This window comes from Carcharodon carcharias, chromosome 3 (assembly GCF_017639515.1).
Source record: "Carcharodon carcharias isolate sCarCar2 chromosome 3, sCarCar2.pri, whole genome shotgun sequence".
NCBI lineage: Eukaryota > Metazoa > Chordata > Chondrichthyes > Lamniformes > Lamnidae > Carcharodon > Carcharodon carcharias.
The window spans coordinates 66,184,143-66,199,987 of record NC_054469.1 but is presented as its reverse complement, the minus strand read 5'-3'; the positions used below and the strand labels follow the sequence as shown (position 1 = coordinate 66,199,987).

Sequence of the window (15,845 nt, the reverse complement as noted above, 5' to 3'; positions counted from 1 at the left end):
GTGTAAGATATGATGTCCCTGGACAGTGTAGAATTTGATATTTACATAGTAAAGCAATACCACTTTTACATCAAATCAAGGATAACGCGAACTTTAAAACAAAATAGACCAGACGTTTGAAGATGTTTTATTCTCTTTTAATGAACAGCAACATTGTTTAACAGTAACCCGGGCCCCAAAACAGTAACTGAGTTATTTTAATACGCCGCGTAAAATTAAAATCTAAATGGGGAAAAGCAAATGCCTGCCTTATACCAGACTAATCCTAAACAAAATTGGGGGGGGAAGTGTTAGTTGTGGAGGTAATTAAGTGCAAAATATCTTATTTATTTCTGCTGAATTTAAGATAGAGACCTAAAGCTGGAAGCACGTTTTAACACTGCCCTAACATTATATGATAGGTTCTTACGTAGAATACCACCGCACTTGATCATCAGTTATGTGTGGTGAAATTGCTCATCAGACAGGTAGAATGTATCTTATTAAATCAAATATACCGAGAAGGAACCTGCAAGGTTGAATGGTTTGAACCATTTACTTATTACGTCTAATAAGGTCATATATTGTGATAAGAAATGTTAACTGATAATCAAAATGTGAGCAATCGAATCAATGTAAAAGAGCTAAATTCATAGGCGTTGCACGAAAATATTGAATACTTTAACACTTCTATGATCAAAAGATTTATTTTAAAAATCTATGGCATCTTATTGCATATACATGGATATATCGAATTTGAAATTCATGCCACAGCGATCAGAAAGCTGCACAGTATCTATTGCACGCACGTAATTCTTTATATTAATTTGTGATTGTTAAATGAATGACTCTAATTGAAGGCAAACACTGACCTTATTAAAAACAGCAGCATACTCATTTAACAATGCAATTATAATAGTTGTTAGAAAATCGTCGCTCGCCACAGCGATTAATGTGGTATTCCAAGCAGAGAAATGGCTAGTCACGACAACCAAATGGGTGCTGCATGGATAAAGCTGTGAGTTCAATATGTCAAAGCATCAGAGAATGAGGAACACTTGAAAATCTTGCTTTTTTTCCCCCCACACGATCTTGAGGTTTTATAAACTGACCACTGTGCTCAGTACTGGACAGAATTCCTCTCACAAACACAATCTAACACTGAGAAATTGCTTTGGGTGGACTAACCCAAACTGAGCCAATTTAGATAAGACATGGTCTTTTCGAGGTGTGCAGGTATGTTTCAAAAAGCATTTTTTCAAAAACAAAAACAACGGCTGGTTGTATCCAGAAGTACGGAGCACATCTGGCGACCGTCCACTTGGTTTTTGCAGTGATCTTTTCACGCCGTGGGAATCCCACCCTCAGTCCTTCACGCAGGAGGTGATTTGATTTGGCTGCTTCTTTATTTGTTCGCCCTTCCCTCAGTCCGCGTAGACTATAAATCCAGAGAAGGTGCTGTACTTGTTGTTGTTACCGCCGTGAGCCTTGCCACCATCCAGTTTAATATAGACTTCATCCCCTGCATCCAAGTGCAGCACCACGCTGTTACTGGCATAGTCGTAGTTCTGGTCGGCGTCCTGGGCAATTGCACTGGCTCGAACCTGCGGAAAGTGCAAGACGAAAATAACAGCTATTACCAAAGGGCACCGATAGCCGCTGAGTCGTTTCCTTTTATCTGATGCATTTTATCAAGATCCGTCTTGTTTAGCCTGCTCTAGCTGTATCTCTGTTTATTTACGTCAATTGGTTTATGGGATCGATGGGTCCGAACTCTGAAACACAGCCGGTTGCCCACTCCAACTGAAACACATTTACCTGCTCCTCTCCGATTAATGTCGGTGAGGAATTTCACAATCATGTCAATCGCTTCGTTCTTAAAGTTAACGTTACCCACAAACACAACACTCAGGCTCCTAAACTGAACCTTCCCGGGGAGCCTGACACTACAGGCAAGTCATATGGACATATACCTACTGAACGCGGGAATCAGAAGGTTCATTCATTGGGGAGTCGTACAAATTCATCAACGAATTGGAAACTCCCCCGGCCTGGCTTGTGTGTACACACCTACCTTCACTGAGTTAAAGAGGAGCACAAGGCTCTTGCACAAGAGAGCCAATGATCACTTTGCCCGCACTTTGTGAAACTTGTTTGAAAGGGTCGCTCACCTGGCCGTTCTTACACAGATCTGCCCACATGCTGGTGCCGTCCCCTCCCCTCATCAGCACATGGTAAGTGAAGAAGTAAATCCCCGGGATGGAGCAGGTAAACTTGCCGGTGGTCGGGTCGTAGTGGTTCCCCAGGTTGGTAACCACGTCGTCGAATTTGAGCATCTCGTAACCCTCGTGTGGCCGTTTGAGGCCGGCATAGAAGGCGATCTTGGGCACTGTGCTGTAGGTGGCGGCGCTGATAGCCCCGGCATTTGGCCCGGGAGGTCCCGGCAGGCCGGGTAGCCCCGGTCTGCCCGGCTCCCCCTTCCCTCCCGGTGGCCCGATGGAGCCGGGGGGCCCTGGTTCCCCGGGCGGGCCCCGCGGGCCGGCTTTCCCTGATCTCCCGGGCTCCCCTTTGGGTCCTTGGATGAAGGTGGGCAAGGGCATCACGCTGTGATCTCGCACTGTCTCCGCCGCTGCCGTGGTGGCTTTGGTCCCGTATGGGTCGCAGACCATCCTGCAGGTCCCCAGCATCTCGTAGTGGGCGGAGGTACCGGCCGAGTTGACCAGCACCGGGATCAGGATGACCAACAGGAGCACCATGAGGACCCCCACCGCCGCGGCCACCAGTCGCTTCTTGCGGACGACCCGCGGGAGAGGGGGGCGATCGTCCTGCCTGCCTTTGGAAGAAATGGTGATGGCTGAGTAGAAACCTGGACCAGGGAGAAAAACGGGGGAGGCTTTGACAGTGCACTTCGGGCCGCCCGCTTCACTCGCCTTGTGCCAGCAGGCAGCTCGGAGGTGTTCGAGGCTGAAGTTGCTGAATGAGGGCACTGGGAGACAGTGCCTGGAATTTAAGCGAGGGCACCGACTGGAAGCAGTTTCCTCTCACGCCTCCAGCCAGCTTCCACCTGTCCCGATCCTAGATTCACGTGTGAGTCGAAGAACAAATCATCTCAAAGCACACGCCAAAAAAAAAGGTTTCCTCAGTCCTTATCGAGTTAGTGGCGATCGACTTCTCTCTCCAATGTGTCCAGCTGACACCTCCCAGCTATTTCGGCACAGCCGCCGACTCTAAGGCGTGGGCTACCTGTTGCACCTCACAGACTCATGATTCATGAACAGCCACTGAAAGTTCCTTCTCGCAGCCCCAGCGATCAGAGCAGATCTGAAAGAGCCAAAGAGACAACAACAAAAATAACCACAGTTAGCACAGTCCGAAACACAGCCAGACTGAAACGCTGCGTGGCCTCTCACCGAGCAGTAATCTGACTAGAAGGCTAACTGCAGCCTCCCACCGGGGGAAGCTCATTTGAAAGTCTAATGGCCCCTGTCATTCGTGGGAGCATATATATATATATATATATATATTTATAAAATGCCTGCCAAATCAGTGATGCATATGAGTTCGTATAGTATTGTAGAGTGAGTGCCGTACACTGTGCAGAAATATTTAACAATGTCTATCGATATGCAAGGCTACTTTACCGGCACTATCTTCACATTCTTACCTGATCTGTTAAGGTCATATACCGTGACACTAGAGAACAAAGAGATATCGATCGCTCATCCTTAATATAAATGTCAGTTCCTCTGTTTACAGGCACTGGACTGAGCTACAAAGCCGCCCAGTTCCGCACATAGGAAGAACACAGGCAAGTGCTGATATTATTGTTCCACTCCATGTTGGCCAGGTCAAAGCTGACCGGAACTGATAATACTTGGCGGTTTTTAAAAAAACCTTAATGTCAAATTGTGTTTGTTTCCTGAGACATAGCTTCGTGTAAAGCACCATCTAAACTGTCTCACGTCTCAATTAAGATCCACTTTTTCATTCGAAACAGACACGTTGTCAAGACTGCTTTCATACACAGTAATGACGGGCTTCGGTATGTTAAAAAGTCAGATTACTATGCGGGTTTAATATGGGGGGGGGGGGGGTGCGGTGCAGAATATAAATACAGAATTTTGCCAAAGTGCCACATCCGATATTTAAGGATTCCTTGTGTGACGAGGTTGTTTTTTTTTGCAAGTCAGCCGCTGAACAAGATAAAAGTGTAAATATCGGTTCCCTTCATCTCTCTCATATGAGTATGGCACAGGATTTTAAACTTCACACCTTACCCGTGTAATTGTGAACAATGTTTGATAAGATTTCACACAGACCATACCACATGCTCACCAAGCTTTGCAGAGCCGCCCTCTGATAGCGCAGGTTACAATCTCTTGGCTGAGGAGAGCGGTAAATGCCAGTTTAATTAGTATAGTATTTGGGAAAATGATGCGAAATATTATTCTGTTCGTTTGTTCAGCCCCACGGTTTTACACAGGTGACATGAACTAATTAAAGAATAGACTGGAAATGTCCTGTTGTTTTTCCTCTAATAACTGGCGTACCGATTAACACACAGCTTCTGCCATCAGGCTGCCTGTTTGCTCAATAAGAATTTACTTACATAAAAGTCATAGCATAAAAACAGAACACTGGGCCCAAACAGTCTCTGTGGATTTACCGTCCATTGGATCTAGTCCTAATCGCGTTACCTTTCCTGTTCCCATACCCATCCCCCGCCTTTCCCTCCAGATAGTTTATTCAATCCAATCTGGAAAGTTGACCTCGTTTCTGCTCCAGCCACTAACTCTAGAAGTGAATTCCACAGCCTGACAACTTTATGTGGAAGAGTTTCTCTCGCTACCTGGTCTAAATCTCTACCATTTAAATATTTGACTTTAATTAATTTTCCTTCTTTTTTGTCATTTTTCTCACTACCGCGCCGCACCCCCTCCCCACCCCCCTCCGCTTCCACCTCTTCTGGGTGTCGGCTTCCATGATGAATACCTGGCCTAAGTGACCAATATTCATACGCGAGCCTCCACAGGGAGTGTTGGTAGATTAGTTAAAACAGCGCATCCCAGCCAAGCCCGATTTTGTTCTCAGTTCAGATGCACACACACACACAAGCACATATGGACAGATGCAAACACTTCCAGCAGGGGCTGCTGGTTATTGAGCAGGAGTGGGAAACCTGGAATATTCTCAATGAGACCTGCATTTTATTTACTGATTGGCTAAATGCATTTTTATGGAATCACTATGAACACATTCAATCTTGAAAAGTTCCTATAATTGCGGGTTATTGAGCACACTGGGCCTAATGCACACGTGCATAGTTAAATGACTGGAAATTTCAATTTTCAGATGCGAAAATCGCCTGGAATCTTATCAATACAGTGGGGCCCCATCGACAGGCTCAAAAGCAGGGGGCAACACCACCTTAGTCAGTTGTGGAACCCTGCACCACATATTTCTGCTGTCCATTAACAAATTAGTTGCCACCAGGGCTCCCGTCCCTTCACATACAGATCCCAGGAGCTGCCATCCAATTAAAGGGCAGACAGCAAAGCAGCCTCAGCAGTGCCATCCGGTACTGTGGTCACTTCTGGAAATGCGCCTGAAAGAGAGGATACCATGGAAGCAGGATGCCCTCCCAACCAGGCAAGGAGGGGTCTGGGGCAATTGGGGCCAGTCATGATGGCCCAGGGGAGGGGGTGGTTGGTGACGGCAGGATGTACTGATGTGGAGATCAAAAAGAGGGTGACACTCGGAGCCTGTGGGGTGGCCTGCTGGGTTCAACAAGCAGTGTCCCCACATGATGGGGGGCCCAGCCACCACTATTAAAATGTCTAAGCAGCAACAGAAGTGTTTAATGGCCACTTAAGTGGAAACACAGCTTGTACAGGTCCCATCTTCCCCAGAATTAATGCATCAGGAATCTAAATTCCTCGCTCCTAAACCATCTCACCAGCCATGCATTCATCTGGTCTATTCTCCTATTCCTGATCCTGAGATCACTACCTTTGAGGTCCTGTTTTTAAATTTATTTCCTAGATCCCTATATTCTGCTTTCAGGACTTCATCTCTCTTTTTACCTATATCATTGGTACCAATATGGACCAGGACCTCTGGCTGTTCACCCTCCCCCTTCAGAATGTCCTGCAGCTGCTCAGTCATATCCTTGACCTTAATGGCAACAGACCATCCTGGTATCACATCTGCAGCCACAGAAATGTCTATCTGTTCCCCTTATGATAATATCGCCTATCACTATTGTTCTCCCACTCTTTTTGCTCCCCCCCCCCCCCCCCACCTCCCCATGCAGCTGAGCCACTCATGGTGCTACGGACTTGGCCCTTGCTGCATTCCCCTGAGAAACCGTCTCCCCAAGTAGTATCCAAAATGGAAAATCTGTTACAGAGCAAGATGGACCCAGCGGACTTCTGCACTAACTGGCTAGTGCTTTTACTATGTCTGGCTGTCACCCATTCCCTTTCTGTCTGTGGGGTGGTGCGGTATGACTACCTCACTGTGCATGCTGTACACGAAGATATCCTTTCAGATGCACCACAGTGACTCCAGTTGCAGCTCCAGCTTCGAAATGTGGATTTTGCATAGCTGCAGCTGGAGACACTTCCTGCATACATGGTTGGTCTGGACACTGGATGTGTCCTTGACTTCCCAAATCACACAGGAGGAGCATTCCACTTGGCCAAGCTGTCCTGTCATGACTTTCCTTTAATTTACTCTACTTTTATTTCTGCTAGTTTAGAGAATATTAAGGACAGAAGAAATACTCACCATGTCCTACATACCAAGGACCGGGTAAGTAGGTAGAGGAAAGGTAGAAAATGAAAGGATCACCTCCTTCCCTCTTCACTGAACTCCGTCTCTCACCAAACTCCAAATTACACATTCTAATGCAGCCCAAAGCAGCACTCCAGGGCAGACAAAAGCAGCACTGTAGATAGCCTATTTTTATGCTCTCTTAATCTAGCTACTGAAAACCTTTTTAAGCCAGTTATCTAATTAACTAGCTGCAGCTGCAAGCAGAGCCTGTACAGCCCCTGTTTTAAAGCTAGACTAAAACCCACATTCTCCCAAACCAAATAGCAACTTTTGGTTAATTGCTAAATTAAAGAAAGACTAGACTTTAGATAGAAATTAACCCCTAAAAGCCCCTCTCTCACCAAACTCCAACTTAAGCATTCTAATATAGCTAAAAACATCACTCTAGTGCAGATCAAATTACATCCTCCATATAGTCACATGAAGACATGAGCAAACTTTCCTTCCCAGAGATATCCCAGTCTAAACTCAGAGTTTTGATAAAAATTACATGTGTGTCCTAAACCAGCTAAAAGAGAACAAATGCTGATACATCCCTAAGAACAAGTTATTTATCCATGATTGCTGAAGACCACAAAGGATATTTGTGTGGCATTGACAATAATTACAAGGAATACTGTACGGGCTAATGGAAATCTGTTCAAAGAAGTAGCCATATTCAATGGGACAGGAAGCTAAAAATAACTATAAATCCAATACTCTTTCATTAATCGCTTGTAAAGTAATGGCATCATTTGAAAATTAGCTGCACAGTAATAAGCATTCAACAGAAGTTTTGAAGGAGAAGATCTTGCATATGGTCAATATATCCAATTAACATCCTGAAGGGTAGAAACCAACTTATTATACTTATTAGTTGAGGTACTCCTTCTGGGGCAGGGGTATGGAGGTTGTAGTGTGCACAGACTTGGGGGGTGCAGGTGATGATGGTGGAAAAGCTTACTCAATGGATTGCTTCAAGGATTGGTATTGAGTTTATAATTTATATCAATATCTTAGACTTAGAAATATAATGTTAAATTTTCAATTGAGCCCAAATTTCCAACTGAGCCTGGAATTTGAGGAGGATGCTCAGAAATAGCAAAACAAGTTGAGCAAAACACTTCAGGAGGAAAGATTATAGATGTTGAAATTTCACACAGAAAAATGCAAAGCACTGCACATAGGAAGAAAAATTGAAAATATATTTACTCCGTGAATGATGTTGACAAAGCTAAGGATGTAATTGTAAAATACCGAGACATCATTGGAGATTGATACTCATTGTGCTGAATTAATGAAGAGCAGCATTAAACAAAGCCAACAGAACACTGAACTGTAAAAAAAAAATAATTCAATACAAGTCAGAAATAGTCATTATCGAGCTGTAGATTTCTCTGGTCAGATTATACCTGAATATTAGATACAGTTCTGGCCACTGAACCAAAGGAGAGCAATTGAAGCATTGGAAGCAGTGCAAAGGACAGCCACGAAACTGATTCCCAAGCTAAGAGATTTGCATTGAGGAAAGATTAGAGGACTTTCTAAAATAGAATGAAAACTAAATTCTGTAGTTTATGTGCCACCAATCTGACTGATAATAGCCAAAATATTGGCTTATCAAGGTAACAGGAAAAATATGCTCTTTCAATGTGAGGTGTGTGAACTCTTCTATAAGTTTGACCCGTGAACAGAGGCAAAACACTGGGATAGATATAACTACATTGTTGCATCAGCATAATTGAATTTTATGAAGATGAATGATGCTTTTGATGCATTGCTTCTGAAAAGGTTTAATAGATTGAATTCTGCATTGTCATAGCAGTCATTGCATTATGAATATGTATATGAATATGAATATGGAGGTGTTATATCAATACTTTTTAAATTCAGGCCTGTACCCTAATATTAGCCACTAATTAAACTTCTGTCCTCATGTGACCAGATAACTTGTGGCTAAGGTTTTAGAATTCTATTTTAGAATGTCCAATAGTTGATACTGGAGAAAATCAAAACCACTTGTTAAAATGAGCTTATGTAGCTATATTTTTTTAGTTCTTTCATGGATGCGAGCATAGCTATAAAGGCCAGCATTTACTGTTCCTCCCCAATTGCCCTTAAAGGAAGAATTAATATGACTTTCATAAATTAGACTGCCAAATACCCTTACACACTCTTGGTGGTGATGCTGAATATTTACTTTGCATTACTATTTAGAGTAGAGGAAGAGGTCAGCATGGCAGTCATCCCAAGGAAACTATTATTGAGTCATGGACAGGAGCTCAACAAATTAACATAAGCAAGATAACAGTAATGGATATCCTAAGGGCACTAAAGAACAACAAATCCCCAGGACCAGGTGGTTTCCATCCCAGAATTTTAAGAGAAGTGGGTGGTAATATTGTGGATACCTGATCTATACTTTTCCAAAGTTTTCACAAACTTTCAGGAACTGTCCTTCTGATTGGAAAATTGTGCATGTCACTCTGTTATCTAAGAAAGGTGATAGAGGGAAACCAGAGAATGTTTGAACAACAAACTGTTAGGAAATTACCAGAGTCTATAATTAAGGATAGGGTCACTGAACACCTTGAAAATGTTCAACTGATCAGAGCTAGCCACATGGATTTGTAAATGGTAAGTCATCCTGACAAAGCTGATAACATTATTTTTGAACAGGGAAGTAAAGTGGTGGACAGGGGAATGTCTATGGATGTTGTTTATATGGACTTCCAGAAGGCATTTGATAATGCCATCACACTCCTGACTTGTGCCTTATAGGTGGTGGACAGGCTTTGGAAAGTCAGGGGGTGAGTTACCCACCGCAGGTTCCTAGTCTCTGGCCTGCTCTTATAAGCACATTATTTATATGGCTAGTCCAGTTCAGTTCCCAATCAATGGTAATGCCCAGGATGTTGATAGTTGGGGATTCAGTGATGGTAATGCCGTTGAGTGTCAAGGGCTGATGGTTAGATTCTCTCTTGTTGGAGTTGGTCATTGCCTGGCACTTGTGTGGCACAAATATTACTTGCCGCTTGTCAGCCCAAGCCTGGATATTGTCCAGGTCTTGCTGTATTTGGACGTGGACTGCTTCAGTATCTGAGGAGTCATGAACAGTGCTGAACATTGTGCAATCATCAGCGAACATTCCCACTTCTGACCTTATGATGGAAAGAAGGTCATTGATGAAGCAGTTGAAGATCATTGGGCCAAGGACACTATCCTGAGGATTTCATTACAGGCAAATATGAGGTCATCCACATTGGACCTAAAAAGAATGGAACAGGATACTTTCTAAATGTTGATAAGTTAGAAACATTGAAGGTCCAAACTTGGAATGTAAGTGAACAGACCATTAAATTGTCATGAACAAGTACAGAAAGCAATCAAAAATGGCATGCTAGCTTTTATTTCTAGTGGAATAGACTGCAGGGCTAGATGTCATGTTCCAGCTACACAAAATCCTAGGTAGATCACATCTGGAATCTTGTGAGATGAGCATGTTATTGACACCACACCTTAGGAAGGATATATTGACCTGAGAGGGAGTTACTAGTATGCTACCTAGGCTCCAAGGGATAAGCTATGAGGAGAGATTAAATATCCTGGAATATAGAAGGTTAAGGGGTGATTTCATTGAATTCTTCAGGATATTAACAGGAACATGTAAGGTAGATTGGGAGAAACTATTCCCATTGGTTGGGAAGTATATGACTAGAGAGCATAGCCTAAAAATCAAGAGTGAAATTATGAAACACAAAGGGCAGCAGAAATTTGAAACTCTCTTCCACAAGTGGCAATTAATACTAGATCAATTGTTAATTTTAAAATTGAGATTGATAGATTTTCGTTATTAAGAGACATGGGGCAAAGGTGGATTTGTTGAGTTAGGTCACAGATGAGCCATGAACGATGGAACAGGTTCAAGCGGCTAAGTTGCCTAGTCTTGGCCTTATGTTCCTATATTTTTAATAAAACTTTTCATGGCCAGACGTATATTTTCTACTAGACTATTAGGATCAGATATCCATACCAGACAGCTAAGGAAGTCCAACACCAGAGATGCACACCTATTGTCTAAACTGTAAGAGAGTATAGATTTTTTAAAAATGAGTGGACAGTCACAGATGATCAGGGTAATTGTGGCTGAAAAAGGCATTCAACTCATCAATGTATCTCATCTGCAAATATCCACAATACCTCTAATTATGTTGGGAATGATTTTGTGTTTTTGCCTGCATTACTCTATAGTAGTCCGTTCCATGATTTGCCATGATTTCAAGATTTTTTGACACCATTTCTTGAGTTCCTCAACATATTAAACCTTTGAGATTTGAAGATGGGAAAGCCAATTTGATTTTTCTTATTTTCTTAATGGATTAGTCACACTACCAACTGTACAACTCAAAATCTACAATGTATGGGGTTGCATAGAACCTGTAAATATAATTAAATATAGAAGTGTTACTTGGAATGCTGTGGTCTTGAGGACCTCAAATGCATTTGCTTGAGATTATGTGTAGTATAAAAGATTAAATATTATGTCTGTTCTCATTTGTAAATAAATAAACCATTAAGAAGAACTTCTTGATATCAGCCCTAAACTTTTCTTTGTACTTTTGCTCTTTTCTTACTTTTACAATTTAGCTTGAAGTTAATCCCTGGATTTACATTACTATATCGTTTACTATCTTATTAACCTCTATTAGGTCAACTGTCAGGTATCACTGTTCAAGGATTAAAAAGCACAACTATTTCACTTCTTAAATTGTATCTTTGATGTCAGAGATCAGACTTGTAGTTTTATTTCACTCTACTTCCAGTGTTTGAGTGCCTCTTTTCTATCGTGATTATCAGAACTGCACCTGTAGTCAAGGTATGGTCTGACTACAGATTCAGCATGACTTCATTTGATTTGTATTCTATGTTGTATGTTGAGTGTCCAGTCTATTAAGAATCCTAGGTCTCTTTTAATGCTTATCATATGATTTAACCAAATGCATCCTCAGAATAGCAGAATAATGGCCCTAATGAATGCAAACATATAAATTACAGTATAAAGGTATACAATCTATATCTAATGATGGGTAAGGGAAAATGTCACATTCAATTTATAAGTGTGCATACAGACTTTACTTAAACTTCTATGCTACTCATAATTTTAAGCAATGTATTTAAGCCCTTTCAGACAACAGCATTCTAAGTAATACTTCCATAGTCAATCATATTTACAGATTCTAATGCAAACCCTTAGATTATGATTTGGAGTTGCACAGTTGACAGTGCTACCAATCCATTTTTCTTCTTCTGCTCTCTGCCCAAAGGCAGCTCCTTAATGATTATTCAGCAAACCATGGCTAAGTGCCAGGAATTTTACTATGGCTATGGTGAGAAGGTTGCCTCAGCTGGAACGGAGATCAAACCCTGTGCTGCTTGTATTAATCTGATTCACACCCTAGTCATCTAATGGGCCAGCTCTCCACCAACCCATTCAAAAAAAAGAAAGACTCAAATTAGCTTCCCCAGCCACAAATCACAAAGTTTGTTCAATATGTTGAGAAACTCTAGGAATGGTGCCTAAAAATCTTAAGAATTCAAGTGAAAAATTACTTAGAAATTTATCTAAAGCAATCACAGAAATAGCCTCTTCTTTCAATGATAACCCATTTGTTTCAAGCAGAAACATCCATGGACAAAGTGATTTTTTTTTACCAAGCTGAACTGACAAAAAAAGAATTAAATGAATATTAAACTAGCACTGATATCTGTTAATGAGTTGACAAAGGACCATTGTAGTCAAGGTTACAAAACGATAAGAAAAATAGCTACCAATGCAGTGTGTTGGCCTAAGGGAGTACAATGATATACATGATACGAAGAGAAACAACCCAGGAGTAAAGAGAAAAACAGAATTACCTGGAAAAGCTCAGCAGGTCTGGCAGCATTGGCAGAGAAGAAAAAAGTTGCCGTTTCGAGTCCTCATGACCCTTCTTGTTTTGGATTTTCAGCATCCGCAGTTTTTTGTTTTTATCCAGGAGTAAAGAGATTGTACCAAAGTATTTATTTATCAAAGACCTCAGAGCAAAAAGTGAATATATAACAGAAGAAAGTGCCGTGCTCTTCATAAGCATCTCAATGTTGATACTGTTGGTAAGATTTTAGTTGCTGTATGTCAGCAACTCAGTGGAGTTATCTAAAGAAAAACTGAGACAATAACTATATTTTGCAAGGATATCCAATGATGCCCAAAGTATCAGATCTATAATATTACTAATGGAACTGAACGTGAGAAAGAAAAATATTAGAGAACCTTAATACTGACCTGATTGAAGGAGGAATTGAATTGTATTTTTCACTCATTTTTAAGATGTAAGCATTCTTGGAAAGGCAGCATTTATTGTGCATTGCTAGTTGCCCTTGAGAAAGTGATGGTGAGCTACCTGCTTGAACTACTGCAATCCATTTGGTCTAGTTGCATCCATAGTGCTGTTAGGAGAGAGTTCCAGGATTTTGACTTAGTGACAATGAAGGAATGATGATATAGTTCCAAGTGAGGGTGGTGTGTGACTTGAAGATTATAGTGTTCCTATGCATCTGATGCTCTTGTTCTTCTGTATGGTAGATGTTACAAGTTTGGAAGCTGCTGCCACTATAAGCCTGTGATGGAAGGAGTTTAAGGTAGTGGATGGGGTGATGATCACACAGCTGCTTTATCTTGGATGATGTCAAGCTTTTTGAGTTTTTTTTTTCGGAGCTGCATTCACCCAGTCATGTGGAGAGTATTCCATCACACTCCTGACTTGGGCCTTGTAGATGGTGAGCAAGTTTTCAGAGTCAGGAGATAAGGTACAAACACAGAATTACCACCCTGTGACCTGCTTTCGTAGCTACTGTATTTAAATGGCTGGTCCAGTTAAGATTTTATGCAAGTGACCCGACCCTTGCAATCCAGACAGCCAGCCCAGCAGCACCTTAATCCAGGACTTAGGAGTGATGAAGCAACATTTCAATGACTGGCATCTCTGCCCAAACTCAGCTAAGACCAGAGTCATTGCTTTCCACCTCAGTAACTGAATGGCTAACTCTAGGTGTCCTTTTGCAGCAAACTGGTCAAGTACCTTGAAGTCATTTTTGACCACAGCCTCACATATACTGCAGATTGGAAAGGGATCAAAGAAAAGACCAAGATAAGAGTCAACATTATTCAGAAACTAGCAGACACCAGCTGGGGATTCAGTGCATGGACTGCTAACCTTGCTCTTGTCTATTCTTCAGCAGAATATTACTCCGATTGTGTGGGCAAAGAACAGCTACACAAAATGCTTGGATGCTGACCTCAACACATCAATGCAGATAATCAATGGTACACTATAATCAACACCTTTACAATGACTTCCAGTCATGTGCTCAATCCTACCTCCTGGCATGCGCTGGAAGGCAAAAACGCTGAAGGAATTTGTCTACATTGAAGTCAACCCAGAACTGCTAAACATAAGACCTTCAGAACCTACTGAATATTCAAAAAAATTGCACAAACCTTTCTGGAGCCCTGCAAATGCTTTGAGTGATGCAGGTTTTGACAAAAGGGACAAAAGGCACAACCTCTGGGCAGACATCAATATCACCATGAAAGGTCTGATGAGTGATCCAACAGTAGAGCCTCCAGGGTTTCACCTATCAAAAACAGTGCTCCGCACTCAACAGGTTCCAACTCTCCATGGAGCCTCCTGCACAAATGGAATTTTATGAACAGCCCAGCAGAAGAGTCATATTGAATTCAAAACGTTACCTCTGTTTCACTCTTCAAAGATGCAGCCAGACCTGCTGAGTTTTTCCAGCATTTTCTGCTTTTATTTCAGGTTTTGCAGCATTTTGCTTTTATTACAGCCCAGATCACACTGTTCACCATATTGTGAATTAATGTGACTTTGAAAATTTACGGCAGTATTCAAGGCAATCCACATGGTGCCATGACTTGGCTGTAGAACACAAAATTAGACTTGTAAAGCTGCTAGATATCATACGCAAGAAGTTAAGATTCTGGTCAATAGTAACTTTAAGGATGTTGATGATGGGGGGATTCAATGATGCTAATGCCATTGAACTTCAAGGGGAAATGGATTGATTCTCTCTTGTTGGAGGTGATCATTGCTTGGCATTTATGTGGCCCTATTAGTAAAGGATGACATAAGGACATTAATAGGAAAGGATCTTAGTTTAGAAGATTATGAAGTTGAAACAGGATGTGGGGAGATTAGGAATAACAAGTCAGAAAATGCTGGTAGGAGTAGTTTATAGGCCTCCTAACAGTAACTATACTATTGGACAGAGCAGTAAACTAGAAATTATTGGAGTGTGTAACAAAGGCAATGTAATAATTGTGGGGACTTTAATATTCATATGGGTTGGACCAATCCAATTGGCAAGGGTGGTCTAGAAAATGAGTTTGGAGAAATTTTTTGTGACAATTTCCTGGAGTAATACATTGTGGAACCAATCAGAGATAAGGTTATTTTAGATCCAGTATTGCGCAATGAGATAGTATTAATTAGTAATCTAATAGTAAAAGGCCCACTGGGAACTAATAATCATAATACAATTGAATTTCATGTTAAGTTTGAAAGCATCCTATTTCAATCATAATCTGGAATCATAAACTTAACCAAAGACAATTGCATAGATTTAAGGGGAGAACTGGTTAAGGTTGATTACGTAAATAAACTAAAGGGTATTGTCGTAACCTAACAGAACTTAAAGAAAGAATTCAAAGTATTCAACAAAAATACATTCCACTGAAAGATCCATCTGTGGTTTAGTCAGGAAGTTAAAGAAAGTATTAAATTAAAAGAAGAGGCTTATAAAGTTGCAAATAATAGTAACAAATCCAAGGATTGGGAATGTTTTAGAAACCGGCAAAAGGCCACCAAAAATTTGATAACAAAGAAAAAAATAAATATGAGAGCAAACTAGACAGAAATATAAAAAAGATTGTAAGAGCCTTTACAAGTATACATAAGGAAGGGAGTAGCTAATGTAAATGTCATTCCCTA

At 41.4% G+C, this 15,845-nt stretch overlaps 1 protein-coding gene across 1 annotated transcript; it reads right to left on the bottom strand.

Moving 5' to 3' along the window:
* Window positions 1-157: 157 nt before the first annotated feature.
* c1ql3a (complement component 1, q subcomponent-like 3a) lies at window positions 158-3,014 on the bottom strand. Its single transcript, XM_041184475.1, has 2 exons — window positions 2,151-3,014; window positions 158-1,583 (listed from the first exon to the last, which is right to left on the bottom strand). Exons 1-2 carry the CDS (start codon window positions 2,733-2,735, stop codon window positions 1,404-1,406), a joined length of 765 nt encoding a protein of 254 aa, XP_041040409.1. The 5' UTR covers window positions 2,736-3,014; the 3' UTR covers window positions 158-1,403.
* Window positions 3,015-15,845: the final 12,831 nt, after the last annotated feature.

Excerpts from the sequence above, each read along its gene's own strand:
- c1ql3a (XM_041184475.1), bottom strand. The coding sequence starts at position 2,735 with ATGGTGCTCCTGTTGGTCATCCTGATCCCGGTGCTGGTCAACTCGGCC. Across the intron at positions 1,584-2,150 it reads ATCTGTGTAAGAACGGCCAG|GTTCGAGCCAGTGCAATTGC; the intron begins GTGAGCGACCCT and ends CACTTTCCGCAG.